Source organism: Nuphar pumila, chromosome 17, assembly GCF_984573655.1.
Source record: "Nuphar pumila chromosome 17, dmNupPumi1.hap1.1, whole genome shotgun sequence".
Lineage (NCBI taxonomy): Eukaryota > Viridiplantae > Streptophyta > Magnoliopsida > Nymphaeales > Nymphaeaceae > Nuphar > Nuphar pumila.
This window is the reverse complement of record NC_143265.1, coordinates 2,402,780-2,424,645: the sequence shown is the minus strand read 5'-3', so window position 1 is coordinate 2,424,645 and position 21,866 is coordinate 2,402,780. Positions and strand designations below refer to the sequence as shown.

General features: G+C 38.6%; 1 protein-coding gene across 3 annotated transcripts in view; it reads right to left on the bottom strand.

The window, feature by feature from the left end:
• LOC149811351 (aspartokinase 2, chloroplastic-like) overlaps positions 1–8,277 on the bottom strand; it is a 60,526-nt gene extending 52,249 nt beyond the window's left edge. For all 3 annotated transcript variants that reach the window (XM_089993566.1, XM_089993568.1, XM_089993567.1), the window contains exons 1-4: positions 6,697–8,277; positions 5,742–5,824; positions 5,607–5,647; positions 5,105–5,259 (exon numbers count right to left, since the gene is read on the bottom strand). In XM_089993566.1, coding sequence (XP_089849692.1) covers positions 5,105–5,259; positions 5,607–5,647; positions 5,742–5,824; positions 6,697–7,110 — 693 coding nt within the window. In that variant the 5' untranslated portion in view covers positions 7,111–8,277. The remainder of the gene's footprint in view (positions 1–5,104; positions 5,260–5,606; positions 5,648–5,741; positions 5,825–6,696) is intronic.
• Positions 8,278–21,866: the final 13,589 nt, after the last annotated feature.

The window sequence follows — 21,866 nt, the reverse complement described above, 5'->3', positions numbered from 1 at the left end:
ACCAGGGCACATTGCTCCTTTTTGTCCGAACAAGCCAGCGGCTCAGAAAGGACAACAACCACTGCAGCAGCCGCGACAGATACCTCAGCCACAACAAGGTCAGCGGAGGACTAACGGGAGAGTCTATGCCGTTACGACAACCACTCAGGACGATCAGACTGATCTGGTCTAAGGTATCTCTTAGTTGTTAATCATTAGACTCGTGTGATAATTGATCTTGGTACTACTCAACTTTAGTAGATTCTAATTTCGCGGACGAAATTCTTTTAAGGGGGTAGGGATGTAAAACCCAAAAATTTTTGTTACAAAATATTTTAAATATGCAAATTGGGCCTAGATCCAAATTGCAGATCCAGGACCCATAAAGGGGTTTTCCGAATAAATTTACCTCGTAAATTTGATATGTACATATAAGTACAATAATTTTTAATTAATTAAATAATTCAGAGAATAATTATTTAATAGGGGTGCGTAGATGGGTATGGGATCCATATACCGGATCCATATACATATATATATATATATATATTTTAATATATCTATATACATATATATGTATAATTATAAATAAATAATTTTTTAATTTTTTTAAAAAAAAACTTATCCGAGGATCCACAGTTGGATCCATTCGGATCCAACTTGTGGATCCATATGGTTTGGAGTAGAGTTACGCGTCTCGGGTCCGGACCCGAGCCCCACCCTGTGTAACATGCTCTTTAAAGAAAGAAAGGGCAACCCGATAAGGGTTGCCCGATAATGTGGTAACAAAACAAGAAAGGGGGGAAGGGGGGGTTACGCAGGGCGTAACCGACCTCCCCCCATCTCGGCATGGAGGGGGGCCGATAAAAGGGAGTGGAGAGGGGGCCCTCTTCACTCGGGTCTCTCTCTCGTCCCTCGTCACTCTCTCTCTCTGTCTGTGTGCGCGCGCCGGTGGATTTGGAAGTCGTTGGTGAACTGCGGCAACCCACAGGCCACGACAAGCTCCCCTGTCACGACAGCAACAAGAAGCGACACCAGTCGGTCCTGTTTCGCGTCCCCAGCCTCCGATCATCGGAAGGATCGCCAGATAAGGTATGGCTCTTCTTGGATTTGGGTGAGGAATCGAACCTGAGTTTGATTTTGGGTAGTGATTTGAGAGGTGGGGTTCGTAACGCCCGAAAAATTATGAGAAATTTGGGGTTTTCGGTAGGGATTTCAGTTTCTTTTCTTTTGTTGTATTCAAGCAGTGATGGGGTTTCGGTGAGGCCCTAAATCGATAAAAAAAAGGGGGGGGGTTCCGATTTAGGAAAAAGAGGTTTGCTAACAATGAAAGGGGAATTTGGGGGTTTTCGTTGTAGACCTCATCTAGTAAACCTATTGAACGATTTTAGGTCTAAAATTTTTCCTTAAGGGTTCCTAATGTGGGGTTCTCAGTTTTCGATTTTTGAGGGGGAAAAGTTTTGGTAAATCCCACAATGGAAACCCCAAAATCTTTGATTTGGGGTTTCGGTTGTCACGAAGAAGGGATTTGGGGATGATTGACGAAAACCCCAATTCAGCCGATTTGGGTTTTCTTGATTAGGAATCGAGGTATATGCTTATGAAAAAAAAAAACTGTCTAATATATACTTGTTTAATATATCTGAGATGCCAGCTATTCTTTGTTATAAGAATACACAGTGTAATGAGTGTAAATTTCAGTATATTAGCACATCTAGATATACTTGTTTATGTCGATAACATGTAATACTTACATTCTCTTGTTCTGAGGAAATGGCATTAGTACCCATTTTGGATTTTTTTTTTATTGTTGCATCACAACATTGACGGTCAGATGTATGGGTTGTACACAACCTAATGAAGAAAGAGTTCAATGACAGTTAATGGGATTCTGCTCTATGTTTCAGAATACATTGATTATCAGTGTTAAGCATAAAGATGTTCAAAGTAATTACATATTGTACATTAACTTCTGTTTATAGTTTTAAGTCCATTGATAATGTTTGAATTTTTTGGGTATTAACTAAAATCAATTGTTGCTATATACTCACGGATATGGAGACTTTTCTGTAAGTATATGACAACCAAATTGGGTTTAATAACATAGAACTGTGACTCGGTATGGAGCTTGTACATGGAAAATAGAAAATTTTCCAGTAAGTGTAAATGACATTGCATATCGGAACCATGTATTGTATATCTGCCTGAAATTTTATTTCCAAATTATAGCATGATGAATATTGTGGATTAGTGCACCTCTGTACACGAAGGTTTCTTGAATGAGAATGCATTCTAGCTGCATAATTCTAATGCTAAATACATATTGGGCTAACGTTCAAATGTATATTAAGCTGCACTTTTTCTGAAGTTTAAAGACATATTAAACTACATATTTCCGGATATTCAAATGTCTATTAGAATGCATATTGCTTAAAATGTTTGAATGCCTATTATTTCTAAGAAGGTTATGTAACTGCTATTGTTATGATTTTGGTACTCGTGAGTGTGAGCATGACTCGGGTACTAGTTTTCTTATTAAACATGTACGCTTGATTAATATGTGAAATTGCACATGTACACTCACATTCAAAGGAATGTGCATTGGTTAATACATGTATAGGAAGTAGCTACCAAACATAGTGAAAGTGCATATGGTTGAGTAATTACATGTACATGTTTGGGTTTATATTTATATGAATATTTGATGGCCTAAATGGACCATCGTCGGCCTGGAGAGCCGTGGGTTTGGTTTTCTTTCACATATGTTTTTAACTGCATCACTTAAACCACATAAGATGGTTTGACACATTACTACACTGTTCTAGTGGTTTATACGGGCTGGAGTCCCGAATGGGTCCCCGCAAGAGAGGATGCGGGTTTTCACTTTACTTTTGCATATGGTGTTGCAAACTTAAAGAATAAACTTTAATAAAATATAATGAATAAGAACAGTATAATATACATTCTGGGATATCTGATCTAGAGTATGAGAATCTTAGAAATCCGGTCTTGGGGAGACTGTGAGGATACAAAAACTCCGTGTGCTGTAATTTGGTCCCCTGAATCCGATATTGAGGTTCTTTCTCCTGGCCACGGTTTTAGGGAGAGTCCGCCACTTTACCCGGGAGTGGTGTGTTTTGACACAGTTGTTGTTAATGGTACTAATGAAGTGGCACATGTGGGCATGGGGTGTCTCTTGTGTCCCCGACATTAGATATGGAGGTCTAATGTTCCGATGAATGGTGTTGTTTCCTGATATCGGTCAAGAGCTAAGTTGGAACCCAGTAATAAAATACAAATTGTGTGTTAAGCTACCCTGGGAACCTACTTGACCTCGGGGTTTATATCCGTTTGGTGTATCCGCGGGCAACTGTAATTAAAAAGAGGAACTTAAGGATGTGGGCGTGGGGTGTCTCTTGTGTCCCCGACATTAGATATGGAGGTCTAATGTTCCGATGGATGGTGTTGTTTCCTGATATCGGTCGAGGGCTAAGTTGGAACCCAGTAATAAAATACAAATTGTGTGTTAAGCTACCCTGGGAACCTACTTTACCTCGGGGTTTATATCTGTTTGGTGTATCTGCGGGCAACTGTAATTAAAAAGAGAAACTTAAGGATGTGTGCATCTAATAGGGTATGCATATGGAAAAATGGAACATAAATGAAAGATAATAAAAGAAATCATGCATTGCACATAATTATGCATTTTTCTGTTATGCATTAGATCATGCATGTTTGCATGATTCTTGATATCATGACATAATTTGGTGGTAGCACAGGATTTACTTATCGAAATCATGCTGCAAGATTTGGAAATTTAGTTCTTGATATATGGTACTGATTTACTGTTCTTGATTGGTGAGCATATGTAATTGTTGGTAGGTATGGATATTTGAATGTTGTAAATTTTACATCTGCACTCACTCAAATCATTGCATGAAATCTTATCCATGTTCTTTCTCTCACCTGGTTTCTTTAGAAGTAGTTGTGCTCAAAATTTCGGTTCTGACACCCTACTTTGTTGGTTTTTCACAGGATATGGTGAACAGTAAAGTTGGACATGCATCTAAGGATGGATGAGAGTCATACTTGAGCCTGAAGGCTTCAACAGAGGACATAGTGGCTCTTTCTTAAATTCTTCTTGCTTCTTTCCAGTTGTCGCTTTATTTTCAGTTGAATATAACCTTGTCTTTGAAATTTTCTCTTACTCATAAATAAAGGAATTTGTTTGGTTCTTATGGATGATGGTTGCAACTTCGTTTGTGGTGGTTGGGCTATCCAATGGAAATTGGAACTGTGAGGACCCTAGATCTCTGGGAAGGTTTCCGCAACTCTTAGAAAAAAAAATATTCCGCATTTTCAAAAGGTATAATTTGGGGTCGTTACACGGGCCCCCCTGGACCCGCGCCGGGGGGAACCCCCAGACCCCCCTTATATATATATATATATATATATTACATTTTTGCCCCTGCCGCACCCCCGCACCAGGGTTTTTTGGAAGTGCCGAATCCCCGCACCCATGTGACATAGATCAACATCCATATATATGGTGTCATCAGAGCTTTATCTTTTGCTACCGTTAACTCAAGTTTAGACAGGTGTCATGTAGTATGCCTTTACTTACACAGACTGGTTGGAATATTCTATGACCTATCATTTCTCCTCTGAACTAGTATGCTTGTTATACTTTAAGCTATTAAAAAAACAACATAAACTTGAGCTATATATCTCAAGTATTGACCTTCCTTATGTTAACTCCACTTCTAAAGTGTAACATTCTTATGGCAGATTAGAGTTTATCAATACAACAACAATGTGTAAGTGAAGTGGTATTCTTGAAAACATAAAATCTGAAAGTCCAGTAAGTAGTATCAACAGCACATGCATAGAGACCTAAAATGTTCTTTTTTAACAATTATGGAATGTCTGAACTTTGAAGCAACATAAACTCATGTATATTAGTCTTTTAGCTACAGTAGCATAACTATAATGTGTCCAAAGAAATGAGATGCTTGAAACATCAAAGAGAAAATAAAAACTACAATTAGTGCAAGTAGTTACATAGATTTCAGTCTTGCATGAGCATATGCAGCTAGCATACATGTCAAACTGTACAATAACATACCTGGCGGGCTTTGGCACCAATTTTATTCAAGTATGCAGCAAAAATTCGTGTAGACATACGCTCCCCAAAAGAAACTAGATAGTCTCTTGTACGTGGTGTCAACTCTTTCATCAAGGCAATTCCAGTCAGCAGTTGTTCGAACTCCTCAAGCAGCTCTGGATAATCAGTTGTATCTCATAAACTTATTCAATCACATCAACAACAACGACAATGTTCTGCTGAATGCTGACAAAAGAATGGAAACTGTGGTCCAAAACATGGATTCCTTTGATTAATCAAAGATAGGCGCCAATTTCCACTTCCCTCCAGATAGAATTCCTAGTAGGTTAGTTGCAGTGAAAACTTAGGAGTCATTTTGAAAAAAAATTCCAGAGGTTTTTTCAACATTTTATACCATTAATTATATTTTTTCAAGGGAATGCACCTTTTAGAAAATGGGAAGAAGAGCATAAACATTAGCCAACATGCTATCAGATATCAAATTACAAAAAGCAGTCCTTACCAGAAATTGTTGATCTGGGCAATTCTAGCTCATCAAGAGTCCTGAAGAAATATAAGCAGACAAGATAACATGAGATTTGGTCTATAATTGAGAATACCTACCAAAAACATTGTGATCAGGGAAAATTTTCCTTACTTTAGATGCAATTCTTTTACAAAATGCAACTGATCGATTGCAGAGACATTATTAACACCACAACTAACAGCCATTTCCCCAGCCTAACAGAAAGCACAAAAGGTTCAATAATCAATAAAGGTTCAATAATCAATAACCATAGAGCATATTGCATGCAATCATTGAGATTAGTGCTTGACTAAAGCAGGAAGAATAAATCATATGAGCTGCTGAAAACATGCATGCATATTCCCAGTTTCCACAGTGGCTTGAGTCTTGACCATACAAATAAAACCAATGATTACATCTTCAGCTAAATGACTGACACAGACCTACACAATATTTAAATTGCATAGTGCAAGTGACAAGAGTCTAGATCAACCAAAAAAGAGGGACGAAAAGCAGCCCATTCCTTTGGGATACATTATCACTGTACTGCACGCAAGATTTTGTTCCTTTTTTTATTCCTCCAAAAGCCAATAAATGAACAGTTTTGACAAAGAAATCACAAAAATGTATTCTCCATATATTTCCATAACTATCCTGCATGAGCGAGTAGCACGACTAGATGGGTTGCATGAGTCTTTAGCTGTCTTACACCAGAATCTGTCTCACATATCAAAGATTTCATCTAAGAGAAAAAAAAACTAGCAAAATAAATTAGAGCAACGAATATGGCCAGAGGGTATTCAGCTATTTGGGTGTAGCTTTCACTGAACATGGTATATGTATATACATAACTAAGAATGAAATATCTGCATGGCGTAGATAAGAAGAAAATATCTTTGAAGCATAGACTTCACCGAAAAAAGGTGGATCCTCATTATTATTGCATTGAATAGAGTCAATTAAATAAAGAGAATCTGCTACCTAATTTGTAGATGCAGTCCATACATACACTTTTAAGAACAAACACATTTAGACAACAAACATTCAAAGAAGGACTAAAATTCCGTAAACGGAATAACTTACGCACTTCTAGAAGTTTATTAGTAGTCTTCCCCATTGCCGACAAAACAATCACGGGGCACTCCTCAGGAAAACCAAGGATCAGTTCTGCAACTTCCCTCATTCTAGCTGCAGTTGCCACGGATGAGCCACCAAACTTCATGACGCACGTCAATTGCCGCACATTTTCACTTGCCTGTTTCTGTTTGTCATCCAGATTCTCTGATAATGAAACAGATTGTTGTTCACAACAGACACTGAAATCTCTTCTTGCACAGCCTCCCTCCCTCTTCCTCCTATGTGTCAACGCTCTCACAGAGCACACAGAGGCTGCAAATGCGATCTGGCTATATGAAATTGAGGATACAGAAAAAAACTTTTCTGAGCTTGTTCCTGGAACAATAGGGACACGGAGGACACCGGATTGGAGAGAGACCGCCATCAAATGGGGAAAATGGAAAATAGAGCTCCGGTCTTGAGCTCGAGTAGGTTGAGTGCACAAATCAGCTAATCTAGGGCTTCTTAAACCTAGGAAACCACAAAGAACACCTTCCTTCAAATAAAACGCTCCAAAAAATTGGTCCCTTTTGATTAAAGAGATGAATACGCTAAGTCAAAATCCAGATCTCTAACAACTCAGGGTCCTCTATGCTAGAAATCTGTGAAGAAAAGAGCACTCTTCAAGGGAAACGAATCAAATCGGTCGATCCAGGGTTTCCTAATATAGAGAACAACTAAAAATACACAAGATCTTTCAAAGGAAACCTCAAAAATTGAAAATGGGGTTTCTAGACCAAAGAATCGAATAGAGAGAGCCCTTTCAGAGAAAAACTTCGCCGATCCTCAGTCGTTTCGACGAATGAAATGGCCTAGGAATTCATGAGCTATTAGGTCATCCAAAACAGCATAAAAAACAATCGTCTGAAGCAAAACTTCACAGGACTAAGCACAAAGCACAACATCACAACAAGAATCTCCTGCGCACGTCCTTCTTAGCTCGATTCCGCCTCTCGCCTGCATGTTTCCACCATTCCATACGCAGAGCTCGCAAAAAAACTCAAGAAAACGTTCAAAATAGGGGATGAAACACAAATCTCACTTCGAAACCTTCAAAATAACCAGAAAACCATTAGAATTCATGCTGAAGCACAAAATCTCACTTCAAGACCCGGAAATCCCAGAATCCCACTCCGGAACCAGAATGCTACAAATTCCACGCCAAATTTCCACGAAAAAACCGACAAAAGGAGCTCCTACGAGTTCTGAATCACCGATCAACAAAATCTCCGAAGACGTCACCGCTTAGAACTCCCTTATAACCCTCCAGTTCGAGCTTCTCCGAATCCGTTCCCTTCTGACTGCAGTCGAGAATATGAGCGCCCGTCCGCCCGAGGGAACGCGAGAAAACCGCGGATTCTGGCGGCCGGCGCGCAGCTCAAATGGTAAGAGGGAGAAGAAGAGAGGGAGACGCAGAAGCTCAGGGAAAGACCGAAAGAGAACGTCTCTCTCTCTCTCTCTCTCTCTCTCTCTCTCTCTCTCTCTCTTGTCTCTGATTGGTCAGTATTCGGTTCAACCTTCCCTCCCTCCTTCGGACGCGACGGCTCGCGATGAGAAGCGCCTGTGGCCCCCGGCTTTTATAAGAAACTTCCAGGTGGGTTCAGCTCGGCTGGCCTCATGAAAAATGGGCGCAACCCTCTGCCTTTGTGAGCTTTTTCTCCAGCGACTCATGGGCGACCAGGCCCGTCAACATGTGTCACAAGGACACGGATAAAAGGACACTACATGTTTTTTTTTTTCAAATTTCTATTAAGACACAACACCAGGGCACGTTGAAGTGTCCTTGTGACATAACCATCAACGGGTCGGGTATAAGACAACCTCTACCGGGAACAGATCCGTAGTATCCGCCTTCAAGCATATTTGGCATAATGAAGTAGGCAGGTCTGATTAGCTATTCCGGTTAGACTTACAGGACCTTTATATAGTCTACCAATAAAGATGTCAACGGATCAGATTTTATCCTATATATGATCAAATCCGATTTCATTTAGTCCGATTTTGTATGCCAAAACCATATCCGTTTATAATTGGATGGGGAGATGGTTTTGATTTTTTACTATCGAATCCAACGGATGTATGATTATACTTAAAAAACAGATTTAGTATAAGTTTTCACTATCCTAGTTTGAATTTATATTCTAATCCATTTAACCAGATTAGTTAGATCTAGTATTGACCACATTATCTGAACTGTTTACATTCCTATCTACCGATGTGAGTGTGGCTTATGAAATTTCATACTAGATCCAGATCCAACCACGGTTTCAGTTAGGTGTGGCGTTGGTATTTAAGATCCTAGGATCTCAAACATATCGAATTCTAGTCTGACACCCCCCACAAAAATAGAAATCCATGGGTTTCTTTTATTTTGTGCATCTCAGATCTATGCATCCGCCATCTCCTGTTTGCATGAAGGCCGGGTGTAGGGATGCAAACGGATTGGATTCAGGCTAGCTAAATATATTGAAAAGTGGAATCTGAATTGGGTCAGAACAGCCAAAAATCTCATATATATATATATATATATATATATATATGATTTTAAAAACCTTCCCAATGAAAAACCCTCCCAAACCTACCGAATGAACATTATAGATGTGATCTATATACTTGTTTTTAATAAGAATCAGTTCTTGGAGCATTTGATTCCAATACATGGATAGGTTTTTATGAGTTTCAAAATTCAACGGTGCACAATTTTCATAAATTTTAAAGGCCCATTACCATTTTTTCTATCCAAAATGCATGATCTAAGTGTCATTTCTAGTAAATCAATCATGCTGAACACTTTTGTATGGTCAGAATTTTGAAAAAACACAACAAAACTTTTATTTGGTAGGTTTGAGACCGCTTCATCCCCCCCCCCTCCTCATATATATATATATATATATATATATATATATATATATATATATATATATATATATATATATATATGTGTGTGTGTGTGTGTGTGTGAAAATGAAAAACCCTTCCAAACCTCCTCAATGGATGTTTTATTGGATTTGTTGTATTTTTTTCAAAATTTTGACCACACAAATGTGATATATATGTTTGTTTTTATAGAAATCGGTTCTTAGTACATTTGATTCCAATGCATGTGGATAAATTTTTACAAGTTTTAAAATCAACGGCATACAATTTTCATAAATTTTTGAGGTTTCAAATGCCATTTTTTCTATCCAAAATTCATGATCCAAGTGTTGATGTATAGTAAATCAATCAGTCAAATTTAAAAAAAAAAACAGCAAAAAATTTCCATTGAAGAGGTTTTGGAGAGTTTCTTTTTCTTATATATATATATTACCCTGTCTTAAAATTTTAAAACCAAATTAAACCTGCATGTATTGTTTGCCCTTTTTTTGCCACTTATATTTTTATGTCATGTTTGATGCAAAGCTTTCAAGTAATGTATTCAGTATTTGGCAATTTGTTGCCATTTCACCTATCACGTTTGTTTGGAAGCAAGGAATTTTTGCCTATGATAAGTATTGATATGATAACTTTTTTAGTTAACAAATTTTTAATTGTTTGTGTAGCATGAGAAAAATGGAATAGAAAATGTTAGAAAAATGAGAGGTGGGGGTCAATCAGCTTCATCTCAAAGAGAAAGAGGTGGTTGACCACACCCAAGATAGAGAGAGAGAGAGAGGGGCCGGGGGGTCGACCAGCCCTCTCTCAAGGAGAGATATAAGCAGTTGGACCATAAGAAAGAGATGGTCAGACACACCCAAAAGAGAGCACGTGAGAGATAGAGAGAGAGAGAGAGCTGAAAATGGTGGTGGGTAGGAGGAAGATGAAAATGGAGAAAACTCTTATGGTCATGGGATGAAATGTATTATGGGTGAATAGTTGCCCTAATCAAAAATATTTTTTTATATAAAAAATTCCTCCCCTCCCTCATGTGGAGGAAGAAGTGAAGAAATTTTTCTTATAAAAAGAAAAAAAGTACTTTTCTTTCAAAAAAAAAAAATCTCTCATTTTGAATGCTTGAAAAAGTTTTCATTTTTTCTCTCCCAAGTGCATTTTTCCTACCATTTACTCGCTTCCAAAAGTGCTCTAAGGTAGCACCCTCCCTCAAGGATGACTTTGACAGCATTTTGCCTTTTTCATGGCAAAATGCTTTCCACCACCATGACTTATAACAAAGGGGCCCTTAGTCAACATCATGAATATTCCAATAGGTTGAGTTGAGCACCTTGTTAGTGTGGTGAAATTTTTAAACGTTGAGAAGTTTGCCAGGTTTTGCAAATTGCTTTGATGATGCCAATCATGATTTATTATTTAAAATTCTTAATCATGTAAGATTAAGATAATCCACATCCACATTTGACCAACCAGATGTGGACTAGATCAGGGTTTGAAGCCGATTTGATGGATCTGGATCCGGACCTTCAATTTAGAACCTTGCAATGTCAACATTTGGATATGATCTACATTCTACACACCTAGCTCCAATCTAATTCAACGCTTATCAATTTCAGAAAGGTTGGGAGACTTTTCCCTAAATATACTATGTACTTGACCTAAATTTGTAGGGATTTGTTAAGTTATGGTGTGAAATGGTTTCGGTATTTAAGGGTTTCTAGAAGACCTGCAAACATGCTTTAGCATGTGGGCATCGTCAAAAATCTTACAGATGCCCCTTTTTATCATTAATCAAATATGTGACAATTTATCAAATTTAACCATTTATATAGTCTTATGAAGTGTCTTTAACATCTACTCCCATTCCAAAAAATTGACAATAAAGGTTTAAAAAGTCAAGTTTAACCAAAATTTTCAACTCCCGTTAATGGTTTCAATTAGGACCCTTAGCTATTGACCTCAAGACATGTCCCTCTCTGACCCATTACAGGAATGAAGTTGATGTACAGTTTCTTTGGGGTTGATTTATAACCCAAAGAAACTGCACCCGATACAAAAACCTGATTGCGCTGGCTCAGCCTGCCATACCTACATCAGCATGCCAGCAGTGTAAAACTCCAAGGCTTGGTCCCTTGCCCCCGAGGCCTATGCTACGCATTGGCTTGCACAGAGGAGCTACACCCATGGGAATTAGTGATTTAAAAATCAACCAATGAACAAGCACTACAATTTTGCAATCTAAAAAATCATGTTTCTTGTTGAAAAAACAAGATGAAAGAGACGAATCCTATTAAATCAACTATGCTGAGTCCATCTATGTTGTTGGATTTTTCAAGCAACTTGCATCAATGAGATCTTAGAAGGGGCATGACTATAGGGGATGACATAGGGGGTGAGATAAACTGTAATACCCAACCTAGCCGGCCAAGTGGGCTCGAGCCCACTTGGCTCGACTGAGTCAAAGAGGGGTGCCTTTTCCTCTTTCATGTTATAGTGGGGAGAGGAATGACCCCCAAATTAATAACAAAAAGGGGTGCCTTTCCCTCTCCCACACAATATCCCATGCCTAGTTCTTCTCGAGGGCTTTTAATTCTTCTTGCATGGCTTCTCTCTATCGAGGGTCGAGCAGGGCTTCTTGATAGGATAATGGTTTGGTTTGAGAATATACTTTGGACAGGCATGATAGGTAGGCTTGAGACAATTTGTTTAAATCGACTTGGTTTTCTATGGAGTATGGGGTTGAAGTTGAGGCCAAGTATGTGTAGAAGTCACTCAATCTTGTTAGGGGTCTGATAGTACGGTTTGAACGTCTAGTGGGGATTTCTGGTTCAGTCTAGACTTCATTGGTTTGGACATTAGTTGAAGAAAGTGGCTCAATGCGGTTGTGAATGGTAGACTCAATTTGGTTTGTTGGATTTTGATTGGTTTAAGGGGTAGACCGACATTCGGTTATAGGTAAGGTTGGTAGAATAGGTTCACGGGTGTTGTAGGTCTCCCCCTTGCTTGGACCAAAGTTGCCAAGAGCCTCGACAAGTTCAAAAAAGTAAGGCTCTGTTTCAAAGAACTTTAAATCTTTGGAAATGAAAAAAGTTTGATTGGTGGGGTCGAAGCATTTGTAGCCCGTTTTCATGGAGGAATGGCCAAGAAAGACACATTTTGCTGCTTTTGCATCCAGTTTGTTTCTTCCCTATAAGTGCATAAAACATTTGCAACCAAAGACTTTGAGATGATTTAGGGAAACAGGTCTCTTAAGGAGGAGTTCCATAGGGGTTCTCGTTTGTTTGGGGTGTCCACTATTGAGAATTCGGTTTATGATGTAGCAAGCCGTGGTGACTGCTTCTGCCTAGTATTCCTTCAAAATATTCATGTTAAACATGATGGCTCTTGTTATGTTGAGTAGATGCATGTTTTTTCGCTCAGCTACTCCTTTTTGTTGGGGAGTGTCGGCGTAAGTAAGTTGAGGCATAATGTCATTTTCACTCATGATTTTTTTGAGGGCTTCATTTACGTACTCTCCACTGTTGTCTGAGCATAGGCATTTTATTTTGGAATTGTACTGGGTTAGAATCATTTTGTAAAATTCTTGAAAAACCCTTTCTACCTCACTTTTTTGTTTAAGAAAGTACAGCCATGTATTTTTGGACCTTTCATCTATGAAGATTATGTAATATTTGTAACCAGAATATGCAACAACAAGGGTCGGGCCCCATACGTCTGAGTGGATGAGTTGAAAGAGTTTATTGCTTTTTTCTTTAGAAAGTTTGAAAGGTAATCTTTAAAATTTCACAAACTCACATGCATCACAAGCATAAGTATGTAATTGTAAATCTGGAAATAAAGATGACAACACATTATTAGATGGATGTCTGAGTCTAGAGTGCCATAGTTTGTGAGGTGATTCATGTTTGGCTGCAAGACATGCATTGGGTGGCTGTAACGAGGTCTTCATTATGTAAAGTCCATTTTGCATATTTCCTCTACCAATCTCCTTCCTCGTTTCTATGTCCTGGAAGATCACGTCCTTAGGAGAAAAATAGCCAAACAATTGTAAGTAGCAGTTAACTTACTCATAGATAATAAACTTGTTGAAAACTTAGGAATGTAAAGCACTGGAGATGGGGTTTTTTTCTGTAAAGAAGTAGGTGTTGCGTGCTCATTGAACCGGTACTAGTGACCCATCAGCAATATGGACATACTTCTTTACGATTGGTTTGATGTCATGGATTTGGTTGCACCTACCGGTCATGTGGTCAGTGGTGCCTGTATCAACTATCCATTTAGTATTGAAGGTCTGAGAAGAATAAGCATAGTTATTACCTATTTCAGTGGTGCTTGGTTTGCTAAGAGGAAGTTCTGAGGCAAGGTTAGAGAGGCTCATTTGCTAGAACTATTTTGCTAGGTCCTCTAAGGACACCATATTGGTGCTTTTTGCCTTGAGACGTTGGTCTTGGTACTTTTCCTTCCCTAGTCATCCAGTCAATTCTCAACATTTATCTTAAATGTGTCCCAGGTTTTTGCAGTAGATGCACCTTGGTTTATTTTTATTTCTGAATCTTTCTGAGTAGTTTTCTCCATGGCTTGCGGCAATGAATGCCTTCTTTTCTTCATTGCTAGCTTTTACTTTGAAGGCGAGTTTTCATCACTCTTTTTCTTGTTTCTTCTCGTTGAATAGTGGTGCAAACATTGTTGAAAGAGGGTAGCGGGTTATATAAGGATTTGACTCCTAAGTAAGTCGTAATCCTGTCCTAAACTGGCGAGAAGTCTAAAGATTTTATCCTCTTCATTTCTTTGTTTGATAATCTCAACATCTGTTGTTGGTGGTCGATATTGAAGTAATTCATCTCAGGTGGCTTTGAAATGGTCTTTCTTTATGGCTTAATTGAAATAGATTATGTTAGAGCTGATAGATATGGGCCAAATTATTTTTGGTTCCATATCCTTCCTCAAGGTTCTGCCGTATGTCTTAAGTAGTTTCTAGAAAAAGAATGCTTTGAGCGATACTCGGTTCCTTCGAGTTAAGCAATCAGGTGGTTTGTTGATTCCCATTGTTCATAGTTAGCATCTTGAAGGTGCAGTTTTTTCTGTTTTACCAGTGACGTACCCCGGCTTTGATTTTTTGCTCAAGAAAAGACTGACAACTTTCGACCAACTGAGGTAATTAGAACCGTTCAACAGGGTGGTTGCTCTCCTGGACCACCATTCTGGAAGATGGGTATGGAGCAGGCTGTGTCGTTGTTTCTGAGATGTTGTCTCCCATGATTGTATATTGAGGAAGAAAACACAAACACTTTAGCAATGACAAGACTGCAGAAAATGACAGAGCTTTGATACCATGTTACAGTTTTTGAAAGAGGATGAAACATACACAGTAAACACAAAATAATTTATGTGGTTCAGCTGTTTTCCTACATCCATGAAAGGAATGAATAGGGGGATGGACTGAAAGTTTGGAAAGTATCCAAAAAGGAAGGATATGTTGCCTACTTAAGGTAACCAATTGCTCAACAACTATGGGTTTTATCCTTATCCTCCAACACCATCTTCGCCTCTCTCGTTTTGTGATCACAAAGTCCGATCATTTTTCTGAATCTGACTATGACAACGGGAGGAACTCACGATGTGGTGGTTGAGCGAGGATGCATCGATCGCACGTTCATCGATTCTAGGAGAAACCCTAGCCACGAAAGCCCCGAACTCTCATACGACTGCCATTCTCAGAGTCCTCGTTCGAGCGACCATTGAGAAACCCTAACTCGTTCATGGAGTCCTTCTGCTTTTGGTGATCAACGTGAAACCCTAATTCGTAGATCTGATGGTGGTTCCTGAAACCATCCATCTTAAGGAGATGACCGCTTTGTCTTTTTCTCTTCTCTTTCTTTCTTGTGTCTCACTCACTTAAAAGCCCTAACTCGTAGTGTTTTTATAACGACCCGATCCAGAGCATCTCGAGCCCGGGTTCATGGACGTTAGTTCCCAGAGGAAAAATACTCAAAAATAACTCAAAACTATGCCAGAATTTTTTTTCCAATTAATAATTGAAGGTCTATACATCTAGTTACAATATCATAACCATCCAAAGACAAAAGCAGAATAAAAGTAAAGGTGAACCATACTTCAGATGTAGCAGAGTCGCGATATGATACTAGGTCTTGTGAGTGACAGTAGTTCCTGAACCTATAATTGTAACCAAAAGAAGAATGTGAGTCTATAACCCAATAAGATTATATTTATAAATAGAGATGATTGTTACAACTGTAGTGAGCTCTAAGCTCCTAGTCTTAGTTTAGTTTTCTACTTATGCACATATGTTATTTATGAGTTTTACCCCATTTTCACTGTATCTCTATTATCATTCTCAAACACATCTTCTACTTTAATCGGCTATTCTAGACATAGCCTCCTCGGGCGTAACAACCATAGTGATAAGTTTTTATCCATAATTTCTCATTTTTCAAAAACTCAAGAGAAAATAAAAAAATTCTATAAATTTCATATTTTTGGCAAAATCTCGATAATAAAAAATTAATTAAAATATATAAAATTATTTTTATAAGAAAATATTAATAAAAATTATTTAAAAATAAAAATATGGGATTTTTTCATGATAAATAGTCATTTAAAACATAAATATCACATTTAAATCACTGTATTTATGTTTTTTCATAAATCTCCTGATATTTTAAAAATCTCGTGAGAAATTGTCATTTTAAACTTTTAGGCAATTTCTCACGATATTATCGCGAGATTTTCATAAATCTCATGATATTTGTCACACTAGTAGCAACTCATGTAGACAACTCAGAGTCTACAATATTGGCCAGACATATGAATCACTCACAACAACATAGTCCAAACCGACTCAGACTACGAACACAAGTGCTGCAGCTACTCGTCGGTTGCAAGCTGGGAGTGAAGGAGCTCAATCGATAGTTAGCTGAAGAGTCAGGTGGCTATACCTGCCCCCAAGGTGTCTCAAGGAGCTATACCTGCTCCCAAGGTATCATAAGAAGTTATACATGCCCCCAAGGTTTTGTGGTTTATGCTACATCCTACATGTGTCTAGTGAACAATATTTTAACCCCTAAGGGTCACCTAAGAACGTCTCAGATATTTCCAAGTTACTCACGAGGCACACACCTTAACATTACCCCAGACCATGCCTCCTAGTAGAGTTCTCCATCATATTCTATGTAGTTATCTTATACACAACTTTATCTCAATATTCACATCTTGAATTTAGTGTGTTATACAATCATTAATGTATATCCACTAACTATTTTTTAACACATGTTCACGTGTCTGAACTATTAAGGAAGATAACCCACCACAGATTAATTCATGACACTTACAATACCCCTCCCAAGGCATAAGCATGATATTTCTCAAGGTAGTACCTACCCTGAGACTCTGGAACTCTACCATCATTTCTACATAACATATCAATCTTATATATGCAATCATGTGATGGCACATTTATTTCATCACTCAAAAAATATGCATGATCAAGTTTAAGTATCACACTTGAACTTTATGGATTCACAAAATAATGTCTATTCACAATAAACAAAGCTAGCATACTTGAAGCATTTGGAATCATATTGAAGAATGCCTAAAATAGCTGGCATGCATTTTAATTAATTAAGGAGGAATTTCTAAATGTTCACTTACCTAGAACGCTTAAATTTCAATTCTTAATCTCACGCAACCTTTGATCTGAAATCAATAAATACCACGTATTATCATCAAAATTATTGAAATGCCCTTGAACTTAAATGTCAAATTCTGACTCCATTCTTTCAGAGTTTGTCCTCACATCCTCTACTAATGGATTCTATTCAAGTAGTATCAAAATCTACTACTTGATACTAATTTTGATTTTGACCCATATCGCGATCCGACTTGGTCTAGATCGAGTCGGTCTACCCTTAATATCATTTGGGCTCGATCTGTCTGAACCTAGTTATCAAGAAAACAGACCCCAACTCATCTGTCCAGACCGAGTCGGTCTGCTATGGCCAAATAGACTTGAATCGGTCCTAACAGACCGAGTCTATCTGTCATGGTATACAAACCCGACTTGATCCGTTAAGACTGAATCGGTCTGTCAAAGCACTTAGACCTTGGCTCAGTTTGCACTGACCTAACTCGATCCGGGTCATGCCAAACCAAGCAGTATGGCCGACTCGGGCTGCAGAAAATGCAGACCGAGTCTGCTCTGCATTATTTCTGCAATAGTTCCGGCAACACAATTGTTGTCGAACTTTGCATCTTCTGCTGATGGGTCGTTGCCTATGGCGATGAGGGCAACGACCGAACCTTCTTCCTCCTCGCGGCAGGCAGTCCTCCCCTTCTCGTTTCCATCACCAATGGGTGACAATAGTAGAGGGAAAATCCCTCGGTCGCTCCCCTTCTTCTACTGCAGGACAGGGACAGGGTTCTCCCTGTCCTTATTTTGATGCAACTCGCTAGCAACCGTAAGGTTGCCGATGACCTCTATATTAAAACATGAGAGGGAGAGGGGCTTACCTGCAGGCGATCGGCGGTGGGTCCTCTCCCGCTTCTCCCTTCTCATTCTCTCTCTGCTTTTCTAGTGTTCGAGTAGAGAAAGGAGAGGAGCTCCACCCATGGCTATAACATGGGAGGTCGGTCACCCCCCACCCCCCTTTGCATTAATTGGGGGAACCCCCTCTTCCTCTCCCATGATCTAATTCATGGGAAAAGAAAAGCCGATGGTTCCCCCTTCTCCTGTAACCCCCCCACGATGAGGGGTGCATTACAATTCCACCCTCTTTACAAAAAGATTTGTCCTGAATCTTTCTCGAAAATAATTGGGAAAATTGTGCATGCATATCTGCCTCATTCTCCCATGTATCCTTATCCTTACTGTGATGCTTCTATCTCACCAGAACCATTGGAACAACCTTGTTTCTGAGCTTGTGCTTTTTAAATTCAAATACCTCAATTGGTTCTTCCCGAATACTTAAATCTTCTTGGATATCCAACACCGATTCCACTGTATCCAATATATGTGAAGGATCTGACACATACTTTCTTAACATGGATACATGAAATACATTATGTATCTTGGAGAACGATGAAAATAATGTCAATTGATAGGCTCTAGACCCTATCCTTTTCAAAATCTTGAATGACATGATATATCTTAGACTTAGTTTGCCTTTCTTTCTGAACCTCATTACCCTTTAAACAATGATATCTTTAAGAAGACGTGATCACCTAACTCGAACTCCAACTCACGTCATCTCTTATCTGTATAACTTTTCTGACGACTCTAAACTGCTTGGAGTCTTTCACGGATGAATATGATCTGCTCTTCCATTTGTCACACCAACTCAGGTCCTAAGTTTTTTCTTTCACCTACTTGGTCCCAATATAGAGGCGTTCTATAACGTCTTCGATATAAGGCTTCATAGAGAGCCATCCTGTTGTTATAGGCAAATTCAATTAGGGGCAAAATTCTGTACCATGAGTTACAATACTCCATTGTACAGGCTCACAACATATCCTCCAGTGTCTAGATGGTTCTTTCTGACTGCCCGTCTGTTGGAGGGTGAAAAGCGGTGCTCATTTTTAACTGAGTCCTCATTGCTTCTTGAAAGCTTTGCCAAAACTTATACGCGAATTTTGAATCTCTGTCAGAAACAATGGAGTCTGGCACTCCATGCAATCTTACTATCTCTCTTATGAAAAGATGAGCCAACTATTCAAAAGAACACATTGTTTTACATGCAAGAAAATATATAAACTTAGTTAGTCTTTTGACAATCACCCAAATCGTATTTAGTCTCTCTCTTATCTTAGGAAATTCTGTGAAAAAATCCATCATGATATCTCCCCATTTTCATATAGGGATAAGTAGCGGTTGTAATAGTCCACCCGGTCTCTAATGTTCAATCTTTACTTGCTGACATATTAGGCACCTATAATAAACTCAACAACATCCCTCTTCATTCCATTTCACCAGAAATTATTCTTCAAATCGCTATGCATCTTTGTACTTCCCGGGTGAATGGAATACTTGGTATGATGTGCCTCGACAAGTAATTGTTTTCTAAGTTCCTCATCCTTAGGAATACATACCCGATCCCGAAATCTCAACATACCTTAGTCATTTACTTTGAAATTTGGATTTTCACCAGTAATTGTTGTTGACTTGTTTCCTTCTAACTCTTGATCTAAGAGTTGTTTTTCTTTGATTTTGTCCCAAAATTCTTACCCTAAGGTTGTCTGGACAAACATCAGCCGACCTGAAAGACATTTCACCTTTGTTTTTTGTTCTACAATGCTCACCAGTTGATTTGATATGCATAGTCTTGTGACCGATTCTGCTTTTCAACTGAGTGTGTCAGCTATTACATTAGCTTTTTCTAGGTGATGCTTCAGTTCAAAGTCATAATCTTTTAGTAGCTCCAACCATCGTCTCTGTCTCATATTTAATTCTTTTTTAGAGAACAAATATTTTAAACTTTGATGGTCAGTAAATACCTCAAATTGTTTTTCATATAAGTAGTGTTGTCATATTTTGAATGCAAATACTACTGCAGCCAACATCACATCATGAGTTGGATAATTTATCTCATACACCTTTAGTTGCCATGAGGCATATGCAAAAACCCTTCCGTATTGCATCAAGACGCAACCCAATCCTTTATGCGACACATAGCTATAAACGGTAAAACCCCCAGTGCCAGAAGGCAAAACTAACACAGGTGCAGTGGTTAATCGTTTCTTGATCTCTTGGAAGTTTTTCTTGCACTTTTCATTTCATTCAAACTTCACATCTTTCTTTGTCAGCTCAGTCATGGGAGCTGCCAATATTGAAAATCCTTCCACAAAGCGTCTGTAATAACCAGCTAACACCAAGAAACTTCAAATTTCTATGGCATTCTTGGATGTAGGTCAGTTGGTCACCGCTTCAACTTTTGTTGGATCGACCATCACTCCTTCTTTACTAATGATATGTCCCAAAAATGAGAATGCACACTTAGAGAACTTAGCATATAGCTTATGATCTCTAAGTATTTGCAAAGTGATTCTCAAGTGTTCTGTGTGTTGTTTCTTATTGGCCGAATATATGAGTATGTCATCTACGAACACCACCACGAACTTATCCAAGAATGGTTTGAACACTTGGTTCATTAAATCCATAAATGCAGCTGGAGTATTCGTCAACCCAAAGGGTATGGCCAAGAATTCACAATGACCATATCTTGAGCGAAACGTTGTCTTGGCAACGTCCTCTTCCCGAATCTTTAGCTGATGATACCCAGAACATAGATCCAACTTAGAAAAACAAATTTCACCTTATAGTTGATCAAATGAATAATCTATCCTTGGCAGAGGATACTTGTTCTTTATTGTCATTACATTTAATTTTCTATAGTCGATGCACATACGCAATGACCCATCTTTCTTTTTTACGAACAAGATCGGTGCGCCCCAAGGTGATACATAAATCTGATATTCAGCAACTCCTTCAGCTGATCCTTGAGTTCTTTGAGCTCAGCAGGTCCCATCCTATATGGAGGAATGGAAATGGGTGTTGTACCTAAAGCTAGATCTATCTAGAATTTGACTTCCTATCAGATGGAAGTCCTAGAAGTTTTTCGGGAAAAACATTCATGAATTCTTGTACAATCTCTACCTCTGTGACTGAGAGTTTATCGTCGACCTCAGTCTTCATATAAGCCAAGTATCCAATTCAGTCCTTCTGTAGATATTGGTTGGCTTGAAGACATGAGATGATTGTCTATTTTGCAAGTTTTTTAATACCCTGAAAGGTAAAAGTAGGGTTTCCAGGGTGTTGAAAACTGACACTTTTTCTTTGACAATCAATCGTCTCATGATGGTTAGATAACCAATCCATGCTCAAGATAACATCTACTTCCTTAAAGTCCAATATCAGGAGGTCTATCGACAATAGACGTTCGTCGACTTGTACCATGCATCCTTTGATGACTTCATTTACATACACTGACTTTCTTATTGGTGTCTCTACTTGGTACTTTATTTCTAGAGATATAGGTGAAACAGGTAATAGTGTCGCAAAAGTAGGGGTGGTGAAACTATGTGTAACACCTGAATCAAAGAGAACATATGCACTAACACCAGAAATTTGGAGTGTACCTTCCACCACGTCCAGGGTAGCCAAGGTTTCCTGCAGAGTTGCTCCATAAACTTGACCTGGAGTAACTGGTTTCTCCCTGTGTTTTGCGCCTTCTCTTTGTACTGGCTGGGAACATTTTCTTG